Source organism: Diceros bicornis, chromosome 7 (genome assembly GCF_020826845.1).
Source record: "Diceros bicornis minor isolate mBicDic1 chromosome 7, mDicBic1.mat.cur, whole genome shotgun sequence".
Taxonomy (NCBI): domain Eukaryota; kingdom Metazoa; phylum Chordata; class Mammalia; order Perissodactyla; family Rhinocerotidae; genus Diceros; species Diceros bicornis.
The window spans coordinates 46,190,911-46,216,208 of NC_080746.1; the positions used below are offsets into that span (position 1 = coordinate 46,190,911).

A 25,298-nucleotide genomic window follows, 5' to 3' on the forward strand; every position below is an offset into this window, starting at 1 on the left:
CAAAATGAGATTTATAGAAAGACATTAAATAAATCACCATAAGTCTTGCTAAGGATCCAACAAATCAATTGTTGCACAAACCTGATGTATACTGGTACACACGTGAGGTGGTAAACATAAAGCTGCAGACCAATAACCATATAGGCCTTACTTGCAAAGTTTGAAATGACTGAAGGAATAAACCACATATGGTTTACAGTGCTGTTCATAATTCCTAGGATTTTAATTCTGTATGATACTAAAAAATATACAGGTATTGTGCTGGGTATTTTGCCACCTAATCTCTCAATTTTTTACATATTGTTTCTGATGTGGGAATAGGAGTAAGCCAAACATAGAGGGTGCAGTTCTGTCAAGTTTGTGGCTTTTCAATATTGCTATGGAATCTTCATTAGACTTGTCATTCATTAAGCCTACATGCTGGCGAATATGTATGATCAATTAAGTCCTGTCTCAAGTTCCACTTGCAAAGCAACAGCATCAGGCAGCCAGGTTTTATTGAATGGAACAGTTGTTTCTATGGCTGGAATCTTTGAAGTGTAGCAGCATTGTAGAACGATACTTCTCCAAATACAAATACGAATCGCTTGCTGTTAAAGCTCCGTGCCGCTTTTGTCTTACAAACTGTACTGCATCTTCACTTTTCATTCCACCCTCAATTAATGCTAGGGCAACAAGCACTGGAGTTCTCCCAGGACCTGCAACACAGCGAACGGCGGTACAACAACCAGGTTCTTCACGAAATTTAATATTTACAAGACTTAACCAGTTGTCAACAGTCTGGTTAGACGGGGATGAACCATCATCAAAAGGTCGGTCCAGAACCTGGATGCCTTCTTTCTCCACAAGAGCAATGTCATAAGTTGTTTCACATACTCTTAGTGTTGTGGTAACTCCATATTTCTTAAGTTCCTCTAAAAATTTGTTTAAGGTTGCACTGGTTGGATTGTGTGTAACAAGAAATCTCATGTTCCTGTATGTGACTTCCATAGGGGCTGGGCGGTGCATCGGAGCCTTGTTAATTTAGTTAAAAAACACTCAATACAGTTACAAAAAATTTTTTAATATAGAAATGATGTAAAGGGGCCAGCTCCGTGGCTTAGCGGTTAAGTGCGCGCACTCCACTACTGGCAGCCAGGGTTCAGATCCCGGGCGTGCACAGACACACCACTTCTCCGGCCATGCTGAGGCCACGTCCCACATAACAGCAGCTAGAAGGATGTGCAACTATGACATACAACTCTCTACTGGGGCTTTGGGGGGAAAAAAAAAAAGGAGGAGAAATGATGTAAAGAAACTGAAGTCTACTCCAATATACTCGAAATTCTCAATGTTTTGAATATTTTGAAATAGGGGTAAGAGGAAATGAAATGCACCTCCTAACAAGAGCAATCCTTGTTCAGTAATAACTGAGTCAATGGAAAGGAAATGTACCTAGATTTACTCCATCAGGTCAGAATTCTTGTGAAATGCGCTGAAGATTTCAATTCTACCCGTCTGTGCCCAGGATAACCGCTCCAGGGGGCTTCTTGGTGGAGCAGTAATGGATGCCTCCAGTTCACTTGTCCTCATAAAGGTCGTGCTGTGCCTGGCAGCAATCTCTGGGGCCCTTCAGAAACTCCATGAAGGCGTGACCAAGAACACCACAGAAAGGAGTCTGTTTACTCACTAAACATTGTGGCCCAATCATACAGCCGGTCCCGCGGCATGGGCACAGGCGGTGGAGCAGTAGCAGTCGTCGCGAGGCGGCGGCAAGGCAGCAGCCTCTCACGTGCGCCAGCCTCGAGAGAGCCACTGCGCGCGCGCCGAGGCGTTCTTGCGTCACAAGCCCTCCCTTTTATAGCCGCCGTGACGTGCGCGCCTCTTCACCAATCACGGCCGGGCGAACCGAGGACCTATGAGCGATCGAGGGCGTGAGGCCCACCTCCCGCAGACGTCACCACGCCGGCCGCGAATGTGAACCGGGGGTTGAAGGCGGAAGCGTTGGCGCCCAAGCACGCTCTCCTCAGTGTGGGGAGGAAAGGGCCTGAGGAGGGGCACAGGGTCGGAAATGGTGGGGGAGCAAGCCCAGGAGAGGCTGAGGAGAGACACGGGGGTGGACTGAGACGGGCTGGGAAGGGAAAGTAGTGGAAGAAGAGTTCCATCCATTGACCTTGACGTGTCTTTTTCTAGCGGCGTCACGTTTTAGCGTGACTCTTAACAACAACATATTGCTAGGCTTTTTTTCAGTCCAGTCTGACAAACTTTGTCTTTTAACTGAATAACTTAGTCCATTTACATTATATTTTTTGTTATTTTATATTACATTATGATGTTATTGCTATATTTGTATCTGTTGTTGCTCTCATTTTTTACTGACATATTTCTCTTTTTATCTTTTCTTGATTTCTTTCAGATTAGGGTTTTTCCTCCCGTAAGTCCATATTTTGCCTCTACTGTTTTGCAACTTTGTAATTGGGCTTAAAACTTAGCAGTTATTATAGGTTAGACACTGTTCTAAATCTAAATGGCTTTATATAAATTCATTTGACACAACCACCCCATGAATTAGAGACTAGTATTATTTCTATTGTTCTGATAAATATTTTTTTAATACTAGCATTCCCTGAGGATTTCCGTAAACACGTAGCCACCAAGCTAGAGACTTCATTTCCCAAGCTCCCTTTCAGCGTGGTGTGGCCATGTGATTAAATTCTGGCCAGTGGGACGTGGGCAGAAATAATGGTGCCACTTCTAGGTTATACTCCTGAAAAAAAAATACACAGTTGCTCCCCTTCCCTTTTCTTCCTACTTGCTAATTGGGAGATGATGAGAACTGGAGCAGTTGCCTTGACCCAGTGGTGGAAACCACAGGAGAAGCTAGTAGAGCCACCCTTCTATCTTGGACTGCTTACCTGTAGGCTGTTTCTTGAGAGAAAAATGCACTTCTGTTTTGGTTAAGCCACTGTTATTTGATCTCGGTTAAAGCACTATTCTAACTAACAAAATTTAACTGAAAGGACTGAAGTGCCGCCTGATTTGGGGAAAGGTGAAAGGAGGAAGAGTAAAGACTCAAAACCACAATGAAACACTTCTGGTGCCGGCCAAGATGGAGTAAGCCCACTACAGCATTTCTCTCCAATTGATTATAACTGAACAGAACCTAAAAAGCAACTACCTGAGAACTCTGAAAAGTAAACAGTAGCAGGGGGATTGTGTCAGTAAGTCAAAACTTGAAGAATGACTAGCATAGTGATGAATTTACTGGTGAATTAATTCCTCTTCTGGCTTTGACCTGAGGACAATCCGAGATCCAGAACCACGCAGACAGCATAAACTCGAGAGAAATCCTCTCTTTCTGGCCAGAGAACCAGGAAAAGAGTTCCCTGTGAGCTGGAGAGTGTGAAGGGAATGCCCTTTTTTTTCCTTTTTTTCCCCTCCCTGGTGTGCCCCAAGACCAGCTGCAGTTATGAATCTGCATAGGAGCAATAGTGGTGGTGGTGGAATTGAAAGCACCCAAGACCCTGAGAGAGCCTGTCTTCCTGACCAGAGGAACCAGGAAAAGGGAATCCTGTGGTCAGAAGAGTGTGGGAATATCTGTTATTTTTTTCTGTCATATGTCTCATTGCTTCACCCCAGGATCAGCCCATCATGTGGAATGTTGAGAGACTGAAGGGAGCCAAAACTCTGAGAAAAACCCTCTCTTTATAGCCAGGGGACTGTAGAGCATATGAGAAATTCCAGAGAGAAGAAAGCTGAAGAAAGAAATCCCCTAATTCCGTGTATGAATGAATATGTCTCAGGTTTACTCCGAAAGTGCACACTTGAAAAACAGATCCAAAGAAACACAGCCTTTGAGAAATTGAACTGACATCATAACTACTACCCACAGAAGGTGAGACAGATCATGCATTCTGAACTTCAAGATTTTGTTTGCTTAAAAAAAAAAATCTACATTCTCCAGAGGATTTTAACAGGACCCCGAGTTTCATAAAATAATGTTCAAAATGTCCAAGATACAATAGAAAAATACTCAACATACAAAGAGCCAAGAAAATGTAACTAATTCTCAAGGAAAAAGACAACAAATACCAACCCAAGATGACCTCAATATTGGAATTCTTAAATAAAGATCTTAAAGCAGATATAACCATACTCCATGAGGTAAAAGTAAACACTATGAAATGAAAGAAAAGATAGACATTCTCAGGAGAGAAATAGAAACTATAAAAAAGAAGCAAATGGAAATTTTAGAACTGAAAAAAATATAATGCAAATTCACTAGATGGGTTCAATAACAGAACATAGATGATGGAGGAAAGAATCAGTGAATTTGAAGATAGATTAATAGAAATTATCCTGTCTGAAAAACAGAAAAGAGGGTGAAAATAATAATGAATAAAGCCTCAGAGACCTGTGGGATTATATCAAAAGATTTTACATGAATTTCATTGGAGTCCCAAAAGGAGAGGAGAAAGATACTGGTGCAGAACAAACATTTGAATAATGGACAAAACCTTCCCAAATTTGGTGAAAGACATAAATGTAAAGATTCAAGAAACTCAGTAAACCCCAAACATGATAAACCCAAAATAGACTCACCCAAGATACATCATAATCAAACTGCTGAAAACCAAAAATTAAAGAAGAAAATCTTGATAACACCCAGATAAAAAGAACACATAACAAATAGGGAACAATGATTTAAATGGCTGAATTTTTCATCAGAAACCATGGAACCAGAAATAGTGGAATAATACCTTTAAAGTGCTAAAAAAAAAAAACAGAACTGTTCATTCAGAATGCTATTTCCAGCAAAAATGCCCTTCAGGAATAAAGGTAAAGACATTCTCATATGAATGGAGGCTAAAAAAGATTCTCGTGCCACTGTTATGGACTGAACTGTGACCCCTCAAAATTCATATGTTGAACTCCTAATCCCTAGTACCTCAGATTGCGACTATATTTGGACATAGGTGATTAAGTTAAAATGAGGTCAGTAGAGTGGGCCCTATTCCAATATAACTGTTGTCCTTATAAGAGGAGGAAATTAGGACACAGACACAAACTCAAAGAAAGGAAAAGAAAAAAATAATAAAGAGCAGAAATTACATTGAGAAGAAAAAAATAGAGAAACATTAATGGAACCAAAAGCTGGTTCTTTGAAAAGACCAATATATTTTTAAAAACTAGCCAGACTAACCAAGAAAAAAAGACAAAAATTAGCGATATTGAGAGTCAAAGAGGGGATTTCACTACAGACCCCACAGACATAAAAGGATAACAACTGGATGCCCGTAAGTTCAACAATAATTGAAATTCCTTGATACAACCTACCAAAATTGAATTCATCATTTAAAACTTGCCAATAAAGAAGACTCCAGGCCTGGATGGTTTCATTAGTGAATTCTAGAAAGTATTTAAGAAAGAAAGACTACCATTTCTTCACAGTCTCTTCTAGAAAATAGAATAAAAGGGAACATTTACCAACTCATTTTATGAGGGCATCTTTACCCTGATATCAAAACTTGATGAAGACACTACAAAAAATAAAAGAATGTTACAAAACATGATAAGAACATTACAAGAAAACCATAATAAGCCTTTAACACTTGAATTGTCAAGTGTCCTTCCTTCTCCACCTCAAATCCCTCTATAATCCTGCAAAACCAAACTCAACCAAACCCCAAAAAAAGAGCTCTCAGATACATCTATGCACCCCAAGGAAAAATGCCAGCAGCCTCAGGTCACTTACCGCATGCCCTCTGATGCAGGGCTCGATGAGTAGAGTGGGACTTGGGCTGAATTTTGGATCCCATTCACTCTGTGGTAGGCTGAATAATGGCCCCCAAAATATCCAGAGCCTAATCCCTGGAACCTGTATTACCTTCTGTGGCAAATAGGATTCTGCAAATGTGATTAAAGATCTTGAGATGGGGAAATTATCCTGAAGTATCAGGTGGGCCCTAACGGTAATCACAACTGTGATTTTGAGAGAGGCAGAGGGAGATTTGACTGGAGTAGAAGAGAAAGCAATGTAACAACAGAAGCAGAAAGACATTTGAAGATGCTACATTGCTAGCTTTGAAGATGGAGGAAGGGGCCATGAGTCAAGGAATATAAAGAATGGCTTTAGAAGCTGGAAAAGGAAAGATAAAAGGATTCTCCTCTCAGAGCCTTCAGAAGGAACCAGTCCTGCCAACACCTTGACTTTAACCCAGTGAAACTGATTTCAGATTTCTGGCCTCCAGAACTGTAAGAGAATGAATTTATGTTGTTTTAAGCAACTAGGTTCGTGGTAATTTGCCACAGCAGCAATAGGAAACTGGGAGCTGGGAGCCTTTGTACAGAGCCCAATCTGCACAGCTGTTCAAGATGGCCTGTGTGTAGTCCACTTCTTCCTCTTCTACCCATAAACTAATGTATTAACATATAGGCTGAAACTAGTTAGCATTTCTTCTCCTTTGGATTTCTGAGGCCTCTCTCAGCCTGCAGCCTAGGCATTGGGGCGTATGTTGTCACGTGTTCTATCTCTGGCTCTTTTCTCGCTCATCCTCAAATGTATTGGAAGTAGAAGTTCTGGACTTAGCTTTGGGAAGTGGGGCAAATAACTACCTGCTTTTCTTGGGGTACTTCAGAAGGAGGAAGTCTGGTTACAGCAAGATAGGACCTAAACATTCATGTCTCCTGGTCGAAGACCATTATAATATCATCTTAACCACTAATAAATTCCACCAAACTACAAAGTACTGAGAGCATTGTAGAGGGAAGAATTAGATTAAAACTATGTTTATCAAACTGAAAATTATCTATTTACATTAGTGGATTGTTAAATCAATTTTGTTCAGTCTAATCAGAATTTTTTAATGAAATAAAATAAAATAGAAATTATCAGAATGCATTGTAGATGGATGGGATAAGTATAGCTCTGTAAAACTTTTGTCTCAATTGTATGTGTGGGCACAGGTTCTGTGTTGTAATATGAAATGTATTTCTTTTACTGAGTCTTACTCAAAAATGTTTGACAAATACTGGAGTATGTGCTTCCTAACAGCTATCCCAACTCTCATCTCACTCTTCTTATGAAGAGTCAAAGAGGAAGACAAAAATGGACATAGTGCTCTAGAACTGAAGGGCATTTTCAAAAGCAGAGTCCTTCACTTTACTCACTTTTGATAGCTTAAGCTTGTAATAATATTGAAGGAAAGCCATCTAGAGCAGGATCTCTTAACCTGGGGTCCACGTCCAGAGATCTAGGAAACCTCTAATTGCATGCAAAATGTTGTATATGAAAGTGTATGTATTTTTAGGAAAGGGTCCATATTTTTCATCAGATTCTCAAGAGCCCACAACTGTCCAAAATTTTAAAAACCACTGAAATGGGGAATCCTTTGATACATTAAGCTGGTCTAGTAGTGCCATAGTTCTGGGAATGACAGAACTTAATGACAATAATTCAAACTGATTTAGAAAAAGCCATGCTAATAGAGTCTGGCCTAATAACAGGGTTGGACTCATACAAGGTTAGCCATTAAGATCAGTGAAGAAGATACCAAATTATGAAGATTTGCTCAAAAAAAAAGAACATCCATTCTTTATTTTATGAAATCAGCTGTTTTAATGAAGGACTATAATGAATTTTGATTCTTAAAATAGTTGAATGGTAAAAAAATATTAGGTTTCATAACCTAACTCACATAACCACATCTCCATCTTAGCATTGATAGGTACACAGGGCCTTGACATATGTTGCCATGACCCCTTGTCACTCTTCACCCAGTTATTTCCTATTTCTCCTTAAAAATTCAGCTTAGGCCTCATCTCCTCCAAAAGTTTTCCTTCTCCGTGCCAGGATAACTGCCTACAAGGGCTCCACCTTGCTCTTCCCTAACAACCAGTGCACAGCGCTATTAGGTATTGACCTTGTTACATGGAGATTTTCTAGTCACATCTCACCTCTGCATCACACAGTAAGTGCTCTAAAGGCAGGCAGGGACTGATGAGGTCTTAATCTCCAGGTCACCATAAATTAGCTTGGTGCTTGGCACACAGAGTCAGTACCACGGTAATAAATTATAAGTTCAGTTCCTACAGTAAAAAATGTCTATGAAGTTAAATCTCTTCACCTAAAGATATCAAAATTGCCTAAAGTCTTTTTTTCTTTAACAAGGCAGTCTATGTTTTTTAAAAATATTAATACAACACTATTATAGTAATTTATTATATATTAGAGACAGAAATACTCCAAGGGTGCATCAAATATGACTTCAGGCCAGTCTGGCAGTCCTGGGGAAAGGCTGTGTGTTAAGTATTGGTTGGTGATCATTGGACCTGCATGGAGTGGTCTTCTGAGGAAATGAAAGGAAGTGGCAATGTAGGAAGCTTGGGCTGAGAGGTTCCAGACAATTCTAGTCACCAGCAAGCATACTTGTTTCCATAGAAAAAGATAACATTAACAATAAAATTTGCCCAACATCAATTTGACTAAATAGTTCCCCCTTAACTATTCAAGGCTCAAAATGTTCTTATTTTTTATTTGTAGCAGGGCAAAACAATGTTTTGGATGTCTCCCCACATATATTTTCCCCTCTTTTCTAAGAAAGATATGGCAGCAGAAAGCGAATATTCAAAGGGACTTTCTTCCTAGCCTTTGTATTTCAGAAATCTAGACTTCACTCTTCTTTGTTAATTTTTTACCTGAGGTGGTAGGACAGGACAGAGAGAGGAAAGATAAAGGGTGAAGATAAATGAAGAAAGTTTTTGGTTGAGAACACCCACACCTTAACTGAAAATCAGTCCTTTGACAGGAAGATATTCCTCCTCCACAGCACATGCAGCTTAAGGATGGATGCAAGTGAAGCAGTGAGAGAAGAAGGTGGCACCTGGCAGGCCAGCCAGACTCCCCTCACAGTACACACTTATCCCAACAAACCTCTGATCGTGGTGTAGAAATGGCTGGACAATGGAATGATTAACCAGAAGATCACCAAGGGAATGATATCCCCTGAGGTCCCAACAAAGTCCCAGGTGTATCATCAACTAGAAAACTCAGGCAGGGCTGGCCCCGCGGCTTAGCGGGTTAGTGCGCACGCTCCACTGCTGGCGGCCCAGGTTCGGATCCCGGGCGCGCACCGACGCACCACTTCTCCGGCCATGCTGAGGCCACATCCCACATATAGCAACTAGAAGGATGTGCAACTATGACATACAACTATCTACTGGGGCTTTGGGGAAAAAAAAAGGAGGAGGATTGGCAATAGATGTTAGCTCAGAGCCAGTCTTCCTCAGCAAAAAGAGGAGGATTAGCACGGATGTTAGCTCAGGGCTGATCTTCCTCACAAAAAAAAAAAAAGAAAAGAAAAGAAAACTCAGGCAGCATTGCTCTGACCACCCGAAGTAAATAGCCTAACCTACCTGAAGGATGTTCACACATACGGTCATCTGGAAAAATCTAGGACTGGGGGAGGGATGGTAAAATTTACCATTATGAATTGTTATGCACAGTCAGGCATGTAGAAAATATTTATTATGACATTATTCGTTATAGATGAAGAAAAGATAAAGTTTCTTACACAAAGTCACAGAGAGAGTGGCAGGGCTGGGTCAGCAACACCCCTGCAGCTGGAATGAGGCTGGGTCCCATTCCCAGCCCCGAGGGCAGCAGGGTTCTGTGGGGATGGGAGGAAGACAGGATGGGAGCACTCTCTACGGGCATTCAGTAAGGGGCTAAAAAGCAATCTATTCCTGAAAGCACCAAAATCACACAATAATTTTTTTCCTCTAAAGTACAAATATGTAATTTCACCATCACCCCTAAACATTTGAAAACTAGAAACCTTCCCCAGGAAACACAGGTCCAAACTTTGGGTTTTATACAAACAAGCGGGAGCCATACAGGTACTTGTTCAGGGGCCACAGGTTGCTCTCGCCCACATTGGAGGTGCTGCGCTGGCACTGCTTGCAGCGCCGATACTTCTCACATTGGTCCAGGAGGAAGAGCTTGTCTGAGGCCCTGGGGAGAGGTGAGGAAAAGCAGTCATTAGCAGGCGTTCCCTGAGTCTTGGCTGGGGGCCTGGCTTGGAAGCCAGTGGGGATACAAGTGGAAGGGATACAAAAGGAAAGTAACACTTGATGCCTGCCCTCTGGGGGCTTACCACCCACCTGTGATCTCCCACCCACAGTCTCTCCCCGTCCACGCTGCTACCTGCAGCTCACCCCAGCTTGGCATCTCCTGCTTCCAAACCTCGGCCATCTCCTCGTTCTTCAGTAAATAAAAGGCTCTGATTCAGTGCCTTCACAACAGTGTGACCCCAGCCTTCCTCTCCAGCCACACCCACTCAAACCCTCAGAGAACAAGTAACTTGCCCACAGGTGGTACAGCCTGCCAATGGTGGCTCCAAAGCCACTGTGTTCACTGTTTTGCCATGTGGCTGCACCTTTACCTGTCAGGCTCCCAGGAGACAGAATTTGAGAGGGAGATTAGGCCATTAAGCTGCTGGTTAACAGTGAACACCCCAGCAGACAGTTAAGAGTAGACTTGCAATGAAAAGTCCCAGGAGGCCAGAGGCCTCTGGAGAGTTAAGGGCAGGAGAGAAAGTGGAGACAAGAGGAAGAGGGCAGAAACGGCTGGAAGCAGAGCTCAAGGGACAGCAGTGACTGATTTTCCTCTCCAACAATTTTTCTTGATTATGCAGGACAGTCCCTGGTGTGTCCCCCTACCCTATCAAAATTTCTACATGGGTGGAATTCTGTGGAAAGAAGCATCAACCGCAGCCTTAAAAGGAAAAAGAACAGTCTTGGCAATGGGCAGGGAAAACCCACCTGGCTTCCCTTGGTAATGGGACAGAGTATCACATGGTAACTGCGTACACGTGAACCTTGTTTTTGCTTTTGCTCTGTTTTCTTTTAAACACCAACCAATTCCTTCTTCCTACCTGCTGCCTGCTTGAGTCCCTGCCCACAACTGGGCCTAGGTCTTCAGGTAATAGGTCCACTCTGCCATGTCCCTGGAGCAGCTGTGATATCCTGCCACTCAAGGTTATTTTTTGTCTTCTCTACCCTTTATCACCGTGGTGTCCAAGCATTCTTCCAAAATCCAACAAAAATCTCCCTGGCATTGATCTCACTGCCTTTTACCTGCTTTCCCACAACATTGAGAAAATGGCTTGAAACCCCCAACTCACCTTTCCCTTCCTCTTCTCTAGGCCAAACAACCCCACTACTCCTTTGGAATCTATTTCCATGTCATCCCTCATACATTCATTCTCACAAAATATGGGTTCTACCTGTTAGACACGTGAGAAATGCCTTAAAAGAAATCTAAAAGGATAAGGAGAGTTACAGATCAAGATCCATTAGAACGAATTTTATCCATGATAAAAATTAGTTGATAATTGGCAATTTAAAATATTATTTTGATATATTCAAGTTTTAAAACATTTGATTGTGTAGGCTTGGTCTGTTTCTTCAAGTTTTTAAAATTCTATGAAAGTATACCTTATATTTGTAAAGTATTTTAATTTTTTTTAAGTGTAATACTTTTCCATCTCTTTATGTGATCCTAAAACTCCTGTGTTAGCTAAGCCAGACAAGTGTTTATTTTCTCCATCTTACAAATAAGAAAAGTAAGACAAAAAGATTAGCTGCCTCTCCAAAGTTAGTGTTAATTCTCAAGGCCATGACTAGATTCCCTGACCCTAGATTGTAAATAGATAGCTGTGGAGAGGTGGGAGGGATATTATAATATGTTTCAGGAAGATGTTCTTGGCTGGTTCCATCATGGGCATCTCACTTTTCCAATTGCCAATCTGACCCACAACCCCTTGACTGTGCTCTTAAAGGACCATTCTGTAAGCTGTGGATGTGTTCAGATGGAAACTCACTCTCCTAATTTCCAACTAGTTATTTCCAAAAAGAATTCCCACCCTTCCCCCCCACCACACTTCCTCACCCTCCACAAAAAGAAAATAAAGCTACTTTACACAGAGGCCAAGATTAGGGCAGAGATGGCAAATATATAACATACAACACAGCATTCTCCAATCCCCTATCCATAACAGACATTTCTAATACGTCGTACCAATATTTCCCACTAAACCCAGAATTCTTTTCTCCACAAAGCTCTCTAGGCAGCCACTCCCCATCAACTGGAGCTGGCACTGGAAACCTATCTGCCCTCTCAGGATTAGAGGAAAGTAAACAAGGAGCAGAGGGGATTTCCTTTGCAAACAAAGAACCTCTGGTTCCAATCAGGTATTACCGCTCGAAAGCCTTCTCCTCCAGGTCCCGCTGCCTCTTCATTGCAGCACTCCTTTCCCAGTCCTCCTGTAAGCTTTGGTTGATTCTGTTCACTCTCTCCAGCTCAGCAGTTCTGTCTGCCAAGTGCCTAGGGAGAACAGAATAGTCTGATTTCGTTCACAGTATTGGGAAGGGCATGCACCAACCTTGGGAGCCCCATTCCTTTTATGGTAAATTAAACAGAAGACCTTCTGGTTTTGTTCACTACTCTTTGAAATAAAATAAAAGGCATGAACACTGCAAAAACCTAGTGAACTCCTAGCTCTCCAATAATTTATGGGTCTAGGACCTTTCATCTTCCATCCTGGTTTAAAATAGCAGGATTGAAACCTTTTTCCAATTAACATATTCAGCTTTTAAAGCCATTAATTTCCTTGGAGGCTAATTTAACTGATCTGAAGAATCATCTCAAATGGATTTCCTATACTTTATGTTTCTTTCCTTTTATTCCAGCCTCTCAGCTGTCAGTAATCAGCCTACAGGTTGCTACAGACAATTTACAAGACAAAGTAGACAGGAGTACCAATGAATGGTTAGAAAGGAGAAAAGAAACAGAAATGACTAGGCAAAAGAAAATGAAATGGAGAAAATATCTAACATTGTGAAGAAGGTAAAAAAAAAAAAGTGTGTGGTGAAGGTCATGTCATCGAAGAAATGACCACAGTATAATATCTCTCTTCAAGTACAATGTCCCAGAATTCACAATGTTTAAGTGTTTCTATTCTTGGTCTCCAAACATGGGGTCACTGCTGTTGTACATCACCTTAAACATGGTTTATGTGTGTCTATTTGTTGCCAAACTGAAACTCTTAGCATCAGTTCTCATTAAGGTCTAGAAGGGACTTCACTAAATGTGATGGCTGAGTTAGCCTGCTATGAAGGGTTTTGTGTTACAGGTAGTAACTGCCACTAGGTATCAGGACCCTCCAAGAAAAATCAGTAATGTGCTCAGCGCTGGTTCACTTTTCCTAAAATAGTATGGCCACATTTTCCTCTAACAAGCATTGATTCAACAGCTATTGTATGGGCATTATAAAGATTAAATGAGATAATATACAGAACGTGCCAATGCCTATCACACAATGAGAGCTCAGTGACTGAATGGTACCTATTATATATATTTTTCATAACCTTTTTTCTTTTCATAGTTTTTTCTTAATTGTAGTAAAAAACACATAACAGAAAATGGACCATCTTAACTATTTCTAAGTGTACAGATACATAGTGTTAAGTATATTCACATTGTTATGCAACCAATACCCAGAACTCCTTTCACTTTGTAAAACTGAAACTCTATACCCATTAAACAATACATCCCCATTTCTCCCTTCCTCTACTCCCTGGCAACCACCATTCTATTTCGTTTCCAGGCATTTGACTGCTCTAAATACCTTACATAAGTGAAATCATACCTTTTTTTCTTTTTGTGACTGGCTTATTTTTCACTTAGGATAATGTCCTCAAGGTTCATCCATGTTGTAGCATGTGTCAGAATTTCCTTCATTTTTAGTGCTGAATAATATTCCATTGTATGTGTATACCACATTTTGTTTATCCATTTGTCTGTGGTTGGACATTTAGGTTGCTTCTATTTCTTGGCTATTGTGAATAATCCTGCTCTGACCATGGATGTGCAAATATCTCTTCATGATCCTGCTTTTAATTCTTTTGGATATATACCCAGAAGTGGAATTATTGAGTCATGTGGTATTTCTATTTTTAGCTTTTTGAGGAACTGCCATACTGTTTTCCATAGTGGCTGCACCATTTTACATTCCCACCAACCGTGCACAGGATTCCTATTTCTCCATATCTTTGTCAACACTTACTTATGATTTTATGGTTTTTCAATAGTAGCCATCCTAATGGACGTGAGGTAATATCTTTCTCTCTCTCTTTTTTTTTTTGCTTGCCTTAGTTTCATTTTTCCCCTTTACATCATATCATATTTGCATCTTAATAGTTTTGTCTGCAAAGAATAGACAATTTTCTTCCTTTTTAATCTTTTGAATAGTGTAAAAGAAGTACTTGTTAAACGTTTCATGGTGTATGTGGTATAATAAAAATGTATAATTGTTCTTGATTTGGATATTTCACAAGGCAATCAAACGACAGATATTATAATCCAAGATAAATGATAGCACAATTTATCTTTGCGTTTGTAAAATCTTATTACACTGTTCTGCAAATGTATAAATGTTTTATTTTCATAAGGCCCTAGGAAAAAAAATACAGCCGTCTTATCTGTATATGTTACACTGATACATACATCTTAAATAGTAAAAGACTTTTTCCTATATCTCCATAAGCAAGTTGTAGGAGACAATGTGAACAATTTGCTAACTGCTTACTCCGTTCATACTGTCATAGAGTTGAAACTCCAGGATATACATATGATTGTAATTAAATTATTAAATTTTGTAATATAAAACACAGCTACATCTTAAATCCCACCTTCCTACCCTGCCATCTTTACTCACTGGAGTGGAGAATCTCTGTATCTCAGGTTCACGTAAGTAAATATTCAATAAAACATGAAACACTTCTTATCTTGGAGAGGCAAAAATGTAGTTAAATGCTAAATGACCTCTTTTTCAAACAATGCAAGCTGATGGTTGAATAAGGCTCACACACATGTTTCTCAGAGAATGAAAACCATTTGTTAATGAGCAGCTATCTCATTGTGGTTTTGATTTGTATTTCCCTAATGATTAGCAATGTTGAGCATTTTTTCATATGCTTTTTGGCCATTATTATATTATTTTTTAAAGGATAGATTAAAAAGTCAGTTTAATTTAAATGCATAGAAAGTAATAAAAGGAAGCGAGAATAGAGGGGAGACAACTAGGATTCTCACAAGAGTGCTTGTGGAAGCAAATTGCTGTGCCTTTTTAGAAAGCAAACTGTCAGTATCTGGTAATATTTAAAATGTGCCATAAGCTTGATCCAGCATCCCCACTTCTAGGAATTTATCCAATAGAAACAAAAGAACCAGTAATAAAAATACATATTAAAAATGTTTAATGCAGAATTGTTGTAATAGCAAAATATCTGGAAACAAAGTGAATGTTCATCAATAGTGCAAAAGTTAAATTACAATAACCCATATTATAGATATTTTGCTGTTATTAAAGAAGAATGAATCTCGTATATATGAACTGACCTAAATATAAATTAATTACATATTATTAGGTTAAAGAAAGGTTGGGTTGCAGAGTAATGAATAAGTTCCCATAGGTCTCATTTTCATTTACAAAAATAGAAGGAAAATATATATGTGCATATTGTTTGAATATATTTATAAAGAACAGGAAAAATGTAGAAGGCTACATATTAACCTTAACACTAACTACTTGGTGGGGAGATTATTAACTTTTTTTTAATCTCTCCACCAATTGACTTATTTTAATGAGCATGAATTGCTATATTTTTTAAAACAAAAGCAGAAAAGTTTAAAGAAAAAAAAGTAAAACAACTGAAAATACTTTAGCAGCCTGTTTGGATCACACTGACTAAATTATCCCCTCCAAGAGAAAGTGACCTTCCATTTACCACAGGAAGACCCAAGATCACATCCTGAGGTGGACCAGAGGGCGAGGGAGTTGGAAAAGATAACAGAAGTGAGAGTATCTGGAATAACTGGTAAAGGATATAGAAACGGAAGACAAGGATATGCCCCATTCAGAGAAGAGGGTCTATGACCAGAGCTCCAGCAAGAGAGAGAACCAAGTAAAGACCACAGTTTGTATTTGTTTAGAGCTTTGCAGTCTCCCAGAATGTTCTCACATACATAATCTCATTTAGTTCTCATAGTAAGGATAGCTAGGGCAGGTGTGATTATCCTTATTTTTCATAGGAGGAGAAGAGGACTCAAAGGCCTCATGTGTGATTTGGCCCAGGTCATGCAGCTTGCAAATAAGCAAGTTTAACCCTCCTAACTCCAAGCTCAGGAGATCAACTAGAGAAGCTAAGGGCTAGAAGTGAAGGAGGAAACTGCAATAATCTCTGTGACAAATGTGAAGGGTCCCAGGTCTGGCTGTGGCAGCATGCATGGAAAGGCAGAGCCACCATGGGACAAGTGATGGCTGTTTGCTATATAACAGAAGCTATTTACAAAAATTATTTCATTTAACTCTCAGCCACCCTGGAGGTAGATACTAGTATTATCCCTAATAACTGATAAGGAAACCAGTACCCTCAGAGGTATGTAACCTGCCCAATATCACACAACTAGTAAAATGACAGAACTGCCAATCAATCAGAATGGACACTGGAAGTGATCTTGAAGACCCCAGGTGTTCCTCCATTAGATGAGAGATCATGGAGAGGTGGGATGGGGGATCCCAAGGAGAGGCTGGGGGCAGCCTGGGCAGCAAGGGTATACTTGTGGGGCTTGAGGCAACAGCTATTTATCAAGAAGTATGGAAATATTTCAGTATTTTAGCAAACAGCATAGACATAAAAGTATACATTGCCCTGGGTAGATATAAGACTCTGTCCCACATTTGACTTGATTCCAAAAGCCATGCTTTTAACTACTCTCACCTCTCTCTACCAACATTCCAACCCCTCCCTTATCACAATATCCTCCATCTTCAACCTACTATTCTACTCATATTTCCATGTCTGAGCCTACTTGGTATAGAACATAACGGATCTTTGCACCACCCCACTGACCATTTATAAAATTTAAATAAAATAACTTTTTGTCTTTTTATAAGTACAAAAGAGGAGATTCCTTTGAAGAGAAACCCTTTTGGAACCCCTGAGCACTTTGATGATTTTATAATTCTAATCAAATATCTGAGAATTGCTGACCATCTACAAAGAAGAAACTGGAGTTCTCTGTGTCAGTCTGGAGTGGAGGAGGGAGAGTAGGAGATATAGAAATGGGAAGGTGAGAAGGAGCCAAGGAGAAGTTGTGAGGCTGAGAGCTGGTCAGGACCTTTCAAAATTCCCCATTGGTGGGGTGACCAATTAGGCATTTTAAGAAACTAGGTGTTTAATGTTTGAATTTAAAGGTATTTGCATTGATATGGCATAAAGTCCTCCTCTGCCTACCCTGCCGTCTTCACCACCCCGTCACCAGCAATCATCAGTACAGCTTACTATATGCACCGTTCTTTGAAGGAAGGGGCTTTAGTGGAAGTTGAGAATGGACCTGAGTTTCATGTCTGTCTACTTGAGCACAACAGCGCATTTGTGCCTCATGTTGTATTTCCAATGGCTAGTGCTGGTATGGACAACTCTTTTAAGAAGTTGTACTGCAAAGGAAAGGAAAAATATGGAGAAGTAACTGGAGGAAGAAGTAGGATGAAGAGTTTAGTGGGTTTTTTTAATTTAATAATTTTTCTTCATAGCGTGAATTGTGAGGATGAAGTAAGATGAAGCATATAATAAGCTTAGAACAATATTTTGCACATAGTAACTCCTCACTGTGTTCACTATTATTATTGCTTCTCTGCTGTTGTATGAGGAAGAGAGAGAGAGAAAAGAGGAGAAATAAGGGAGAGGATGAGGAGGAGGAGGAGTAGGAAGAAAGATCCAGGGTCTCTTACTCTTTTTGGGTCCTCTGAAGCATCTGCAAATCCCGCTTTTGGTCCACCAGTTGGTGCAGGATGGCTTTCCTCTTGTGGCTAGCAGCGGCCTCCAGCTGGTGCTTCATGTAATTCTGTTCTCGCTTTCGCTTTTCCACCATCAGCTTACCCTCATTCTCACCAAAGATGGGCTCAAAAGAGTCTGGCTCAAACATGGGCAGCTGGGGGGGTTTGTTCTTTATCTGAAACAGGGACACACATAATGCAGATTATAATTATGCCAGAGAATAAAGTTTATGCACAATGCTGTAGCATAGTAATATACCAACACATTAGAGGAAGGAACAAGGGCCTCTAAAACCACCAAATGGATACCAAATGGATAAGGATATTCATAACATTACAGTATATTTACATATTTTTAGAATGGTATTGAAGCACTGCATAATTTTTAAAATAATAATTGTCCCCTTACCTGTGCATCCAAAGCTCTCTTGTAACACTGTGTTTCTTCCATCTTATCTTTTATATATTTGGCTCTTTGTGCAGCAAGTCTGGCAGTTAAGAATAAGAAAAGGTAGGAGCACAGTTTGTTACAGAGTCTTTAGTAATACAGATTAATATCATCACAGCATGTTTAGTAAGTATTAATAGGAATGAGAGCCTGGTAAATAAAAAGTGATATTTCCTTCTAGGAGCTTTCGTTTAAATAAAAAAAAATGTAATTCAAATCCATAGGCTAGTGGACAATGTGTTAAGCACAGTACAAACAGGAAAGGTATAAGCAGGTGACCGACCATATTGTCCAAATGCACTACCACAAAGACAGGCACCCCTTCCCCCATGCTTCAAAAAAATCTATATAGGAAAACAGCAAGTGTCTATGCATTTTATAAAATGGTTCATCATAAGATTCCTTTTTAAGAAAAGTGATCTTTCCTATTATCAATTATGATTCTACTATATGCAACCTACAGGGAATACATCATGATCTATAAAGTGAGTAGAATGGAACATACACATTTTATAGAAATATAATTTTTGGTGATAGAAGCTAGCTTATTATACGTTTTAGGAGTCTTGCTCCTATAGTAGCCTCCTTAATTGCTCTCCTGATCTCAACAGCACAAGTGTGGCCCCCGTAGGCATGTTTGAACTCTGTGGCTCTGACCCTATCCCAGGCCTCAGATGACCCAAGCAGAACCAATAAGATTCTCTTTCCTGAAAATGTGGAATTGAGACTAACATTCACCCAAGTCTGAGCTGGAATAAAGACGATGTCAACTAAGAAGTTGTAGGTATGAGCAGAGGGAAAGTCTTTTTTACATGACTTTTTAGTCCCTGGTTCCAGTCCTCCTGGGTCCCCCATACAGTCCTGCCCTCTAGTTTCATGGAACACCACTACATACTTATGATAAAGCCTCAGCTTTGCCTTGAGGTTACCTGAGAATAGCTGGGAATGATGCCTGCTCAAGAAAAATCTCTTCCTCCATCTACCAGTATTAGTGATCACAAAACAATACAAAATGATACTCTATAACTTATTATAGATTGGCAATCCTTACTATAATGATAATTATAATAAAGATGGCTTTTTCATTTTTCTAATGGAAATATTATGCTGTGGTACTGGCTACTAGCTGGGTTAGTGTGCTCAGTTGGTTACAGTTGTACTAATGAAACTACTAATGCTGATTCAATCCCACATGGAAATAAGCATCACATGAAAACCCTGAATCCGTTTTCAGAGTGTGTCTAGCTAGACTCACTCCTCTGTGAGTTGCACTTGTTCTAGGCGGTCCATCAACTCTCTGTTTTGTCTTTGCTTGATTTCCTTTTCCCGTCTGTTATCCATTTGTTTCAGGAGATTTTGGAAATATTCCTCTTGCTTAAAAGCATTAATCTCAGGACTGAGTGGCCGTTTATCAAATAGGAAGGATTTCTAGAATGAAAGAGAAGCAATTCATTTATTCTAGAATACCAAAAAGCAACAAAGAATAAAGTTAATAATTCAGAAGACAAAAGTCAATCAGAAAGTATTTATTAACTTATAATATTTGCCCAATCCTCAACACTAGGATGTTGAGTAGCTAGTGTTGAGGTAACCCACAGAATAGTATGAGTGTGCTCAAGGATGAATCTGAGCAGAACTGACCAAAGCCCCATATCTGAAAGAAAGATGAAAAAGGATTTCATGGAGCAGGTGCTGAGCTAGCACTTACAATGTGCAGGTGGAAAGAAGAAGGAATTCTGAGTGAGCACAAAAGTATGAGCAATGACTGAGAGGAGGCGGGAAGAGAGAGAATTGAACACCCACTCTCAGCCTGGCCATTCTAGACACTGGTGATTCAACATTGACCAAGAACAGAGATCCACAGAGAGCCTCGCTCTCATCAAGCCTGCATTCTGGGGCAGGAGACAGACAGTGAACAGGTAAACAATACATCAGATAATTTAATGTGGTGCTAAGTGCAATGAAGCCCTTATAGCGAGTGACTGGGTGGGAAGAGGGCTAAAGTGGTTGGTTATTAGCGAAGGCTTTTCAGTGGAGGGGACTGAGTCACCTCCACTGCAACTATCAGGGGACCTGTGTCCCATACAGAAGGAACAGCAAGTGCAAAGACACTAGATGGAAACAAACTAGGCATGTTTAGTGAGCGGAAAGAAGGTCTATGTGGCTGAGGCATAGTGAGCAAGAGGAAGTAGCAGTGGGTGAGCTCAGACAGAGGGGCAGGGGCCAAACCATGTAGGACCTGAGAGATCAAGGTAAGCAGTTTAGATTTTATTTTAATTCAATGGGAAGCCATTAGAGGCTTTAAACAGGAGAATGATATGTTTTGGTTAAGAGTTTTGAAAGATTGCTTTGGCTGCTGTGGGAAGAATAGATTGTAGGAGGGCAAGAAGGCAAGCAGCAGCAGCGAGCCTAATTAGGGAGGAATTGCAGAAGTTGAGCCTATACTGTGGCTTGGACCAGGGGGGTAACATTGATGATGAAGGGATGTGAAGAGATATTGGATACATTTTGGAGGTAAAGGCAACTGGACTTGTGGATAGTTGGATGTGAGGGGACAGAGAAGGAGGAATCTGGGCTCACTCCTAGATATGGGGTTCGTGCAGCTGTCTGCCTGGTGATGCCACTTGTTAAAATGGGAAGGCTGAGAGAAAAACAGGTTGGGGGGGAATCAAAACTTCTGTTTGGGTCTTTTTAATTTTAAGACGTCTACAGATATATCAAAGAGGAGATACAAAGTGAGCAGTAATAAATATAACCTGGAACTTATATATCTAAAAGGAGAGAGTGATTGTGCCTAAATCTCAAAAGCACCTTGCTCTCCCTCCCTCCAACCCTGCTGCCCCTGCCTGGAAGGTTCTTCCTCCATTCGCTTCCTTACCTAACCCTGTATACCAGGAAGTCTGCCCAGATCTCTGGTCTGGGTTAAGTGGCTTTCCTCTTTGCTCATGTAGTGCCCTGTTCAAAGATTGATCATAGCATTTAGTATACCGCACTCTTGTCTCTTCAAATGTTTCCCCCATGATCCTCAGACTTATTAGAAGAGGGACCTTGTCTTATTCATCTTTGTAGTCCTACCCACCAGCACAGTGGCCAGCACATAGGAGTTCAATAAATGGTTGATGAAGGATAAAGAAAATATATTTTAATAGATTTACATCCCAAGTGTCACACTACCTAGATAGTAAGGTGAAAAGAGAAAGATTTAGGCAGAAATAAAGGTAGGCACATAAAGATTGAAAACATTAAATTAATGGTGAAGTACGTGGCTCACCTCCACCTGAAGTTGGGCTCTCAAACTTTAATGCACCTACAAATCACCTAACTATTTTATTCAAATGTAGATTCCCATTCTAGAGGTCTGGGGTGGGGCCCTAGATTCTGCATTTCCAGCAAGCTCCCAGGTGATGCTGGTTCTCTGTTTAGATTGGCTCATCCTGGGGCAGTACTTTAGTATACTCCCCCTCACCCCTCCCAGGTCCTGGTTGAGAATTAGTATCATTAATAAATCCTGTAGTGACTAATAAGAACTGTATTGTGAATGTGAACGGTGTGGAGGCCAACTCTGGACTACTCCTGCTCTAGAAGGAAGCTTCAACCTTATAAAATTCAAACACTCACAGATAGGGCAGGTATTAGCAACAGAAATTTTGAAAAGACTCTTACATAAAATTCAGGTTTCTCATTCTTGTGGATTCTTATAGCTTCAGCAACTCCAAGATTATAGGCAGCATTTTTTTGATTCCGTTCTCTATTAGCCAGACTTTTCATCTTTGAAGAAAAAAAAATCACATACTGAAATAGAGCCTTTAAAAAATTTAATTTTATTACATTAAAATAATCCAACCAATGGAGAGGATGTGGAGAAACAGAAACCCTCATACACAGCTGGTGGGAATGCAAACTGGTGCAGCCTCTATGAAAAACCATATGGAGATTCCTCAAAGAATTAAAAATAGAGATGCCCTATGATCCAGCTGTCCCACTACTGGGAATCTATCCAACAAACCTGAAATCAACAATCCAAAGAGGCTTATGCACCCCTATGTTCATTGCAGCATTATTCACTATAGCCAAGAAGTGGAAGCAACCTAAGTGTCCCTTGACTGACAATTGGATCAAGAAGATGTGGTATATATATATACAATGGAATACCACTCAGCCATAAAAAAAGAAAAATCGTCCCATTTGCAACAACATGGATGGGCCTGGAGGGTATTATGTTACGTGAAGTAAGCCAGAAAGAGAAAGACAGACACTGTATGACCTCACTCATATGTGGAATATAAACCAACACATGGACAGAGAAAACTGTATTGTGGTTACCAGGGGCAATGGGGGTGGGGGCCGGGCACAAGGGGTGAAGGGAGACATATATATGGTGATGGACAAACAAAAATGTACAACCCAAAATTTCACAATGTTATAAACTATTAAAACACCAATAAAAAAAATAATAATCCAACCAAGGTAGAAACCAGCTTTATGGAGGCAATGGTACTTTCTGATGTCTTCATGTATTTACAAAAGTGGGTTGGGGAAGTTTTTTTATTTCCTGTTCTTGGGCTATAGGCACCACCTCTGTAGGGATCATAAGAAGGAATGGAAGTGGGGAGTGACATCAGCAACATGTCAGAGTGAGCTGTTCCCTTTGTCTCTTCCCCTCTGAAGTACAACTAAACAGACATTCATTGACTGACAGAGGATACCTACACAGCATAACAGGATACCTGAGAGACCCATGCAGCTATACATCTGAAGGTAAATGGACTGGGTCCCCAGGAAGCGGTGGAGATATATGAAAAACATGTGGAGATAAGGTGCCGGTGGGAATGCAAACTGGTGCAGCCATATGGAAAACAATATGGAGATTTCTCAAAAAATTAAAAATAGAAATACCATACAATCCAGCTATCCCACTACTGGGTATTTATCCAAAGAACTTGAAATCAACAATCCAAAGAGACTTATGTACCTCTATGTTCATTGCAGCATTATTCACAATAGCCAAGATGTGGAAGCAACCTAAGTGCCTATCAACTGATGAATGGATAAAGAAGATGTGGTATATATATAGAATGGAATACTACTCAGCCATAAAAAAGACAAAATTGTCCCATTTGCAACAACATGGATGGACCTTGAGGGTATATGTTAAGCAAAATAAGCCAAAGACAAACACTGCATGATTTCCTTCATATGCAGAAGATAAACAAACACATGGATAAAGAGAACAGATTAGTGGTTACCAGAGGGGAAGGGGGTTGGGGGTGGTCAAAAGGGGTAAAGGGGCACATATGTATGGTGAGGGATAAAATTTAAACTATTGGTGGTGAGCACGAAGCACAGAAACTGATAAATAATAATGTACACCTGAAATTACACAATGTTATAAACCATTATGACCTCAATAAAATAATTGGGGAAAAAAAAGAAGGAATGGAAAATTTCTTAAGTGGTTACTTATGATACCACGAATGCAGGAAAGGGCAGTAGCGTCAATTGTTGGAGACCACAGAAATCTGGAGAGAGCAAATGTGAAGGTGCTACTGTGTCTTTGCTTGCTTGAGATAGGCCATAAATTTGAAGGGAAAAGCCTTGACCACGATTATATTTTATCAGAAATCAAAAGTAAAGTTATATAAATCCAGGACTTCCACCTTTAAATCTCAGTCCTTATGGGGGGAAAAAATCAGTGACATGTGCAAACATTCAGCTGCATGGATATTCATCCAAGAGTTGTTTATTATTAGTGAAAACTTGGACACAACCTAAGTTTTAGTCCAGCAGTAAGTAAATGATTAAATATAGTACAATACAGACATATGATGGAACATTTTAAATGGCGTTTCATAATCATGTTCTACTGTCCCATGTTAAACACTCTTTAATCAAGGTGTTGAACTACCTGCTGTTTGAAGAGAGCCTCTTGGTCCTTCAACATTTGATATTGCTGTATGAGTTGCTCATCTTCCATCTCTCTCCTCCTCCTCTCCTCACTGCAGTACAGTGGGGAATTTCGTTGTGCTCGTTGCAAACACACATAACACATTTCCTACAATACCAAATTTTAGGACAAATCAATTTTTACCTCTTACTTTTTTGCCTTCACATTCCCTTCACAAGCTCGCCAAAGGCTGGGCATATCAAGAAGTATACTTTATAAAAGGATATATTAATTATATTAGCAAAATGAGATTTGCAGAGTGACCCCCACAAATATTCAAAAGGATTTACTGAACTCTTAGTGATCAGAAGTGTTTATAGCAATTGAAAATGAGAATGAGATTTCCCAACTCTATTTCTGTTAACTAGTAGATTTTGACTAGTAGCTAGATTTATCAGAGTCCAGTTTTGGGTCCTGAGTACTTGAGCCATATCCATATATGAAAGAAAGAGCGATTCCCAGAACTCTCTCTGAGAAACAAAAGTCAGAGGAAGAGTCTGATTGGGTTTTGTTTGTTTGAAGACACTGTACCTGTCCTGCCTTATTATGATCCTGGCAAGCAGGGGCTGGAGAAATTTTAGGCTTCATTTCATTATCATTTTTCAGACAATCTGGAGATGATAAGCTATGAAAACAAGGCAACATTAATGTTTAATGCAGTCTGACATCTAGAGCAATAACTTTAGAGACAAGGATAAATATGAGAAAGAAAAATATCTCAGTGGTTTTCTTTAGAGCATCTATATGTATAGAGGTTAAGAACCAATGCTTTGTATCAGATAAACCTGGAATTGAATCCCAGCTTTTTTGCTTACAGGCTGACTGGCATTAGACAAGCTGGGTAATCTTGCAAAGTCTCAAGTACCAATTCTGTGAAAAGGGGGTAAAAGTTATTCATTCTACAAAAATGTATTGAGTGCTTACTATGTGCACTGTTCTAGACATGGGAGATTCAGTGAACAACAAAACACACAAACAAAAAAAATCCCTGGGGGTGGCCGGCTGGGTGGCACAAGCGGTTAGGTGC

The 25,298-nt window shown here is 40.0% G+C and overlaps 2 protein-coding genes across 4 annotated transcripts in view; both read right to left on the reverse strand.

Annotated features, from left to right (window-relative positions):
• Window positions 1-495: 495 nt before the first annotated feature.
• On the reverse strand, window positions 496-1,008 carry LOC131407932 (protein tyrosine phosphatase type IVA 1-like). Of its 2 annotated transcripts, XM_058544524.1 has the most exons (2): window positions 895-1,008; window positions 496-825 (listed from the first exon to the last, which is right to left on the reverse strand). In XM_058544524.1, exons 1-2 carry the CDS (start codon window positions 1,006-1,008, stop codon window positions 496-498), a joined length of 444 nt encoding a protein of 147 aa, XP_058400507.1. The 2 variants fall into 2 exon arrangements, with proteins under 2 accessions (XP_058400507.1, XP_058400506.1); XM_058544523.1 differs by having other exon boundaries at window positions 496-1,008.
• An 8,480-nt stretch (window positions 1,009-9,488) lies between these two features.
• CCDC81 (coiled-coil domain containing 81) overlaps window positions 9,489-25,298 on the reverse strand; it is a 41,052-nt gene continuing 25,242 nt past the window's right edge. For both annotated transcript variants that reach the window (XM_058544526.1, XM_058544525.1), the window contains 8 exons: window positions 24,803-24,896; window positions 24,233-24,379; window positions 21,991-22,095; window positions 19,583-19,755; window positions 18,289-18,367; window positions 17,835-18,055; window positions 12,239-12,364; window positions 9,489-9,991 (listed from right to left, as the gene is read on the reverse strand). In XM_058544526.1, coding sequence (XP_058400509.1) covers window positions 9,850-9,991; window positions 12,239-12,364; window positions 17,835-18,055; window positions 18,289-18,367; window positions 19,583-19,755; window positions 21,991-22,095; window positions 24,233-24,379; window positions 24,803-24,896 — 1,087 coding nt within the window. In that variant the 3' untranslated portion in view covers window positions 9,489-9,849. The remainder of the gene's footprint in view (window positions 9,992-12,238; window positions 12,365-17,834; window positions 18,056-18,288; window positions 18,368-19,582; window positions 19,756-21,990; window positions 22,096-24,232; window positions 24,380-24,802; window positions 24,897-25,298) is intronic.

What these genes read in the sequence shown, in the direction of transcription:
- LOC131407932 (XM_058544523.1), bottom strand. Translation starts at nt 1,008, where the DNA reads ATGCACCGCCCAGCCCCTATGGAAGTCACATACAGGAACATGAGATTT.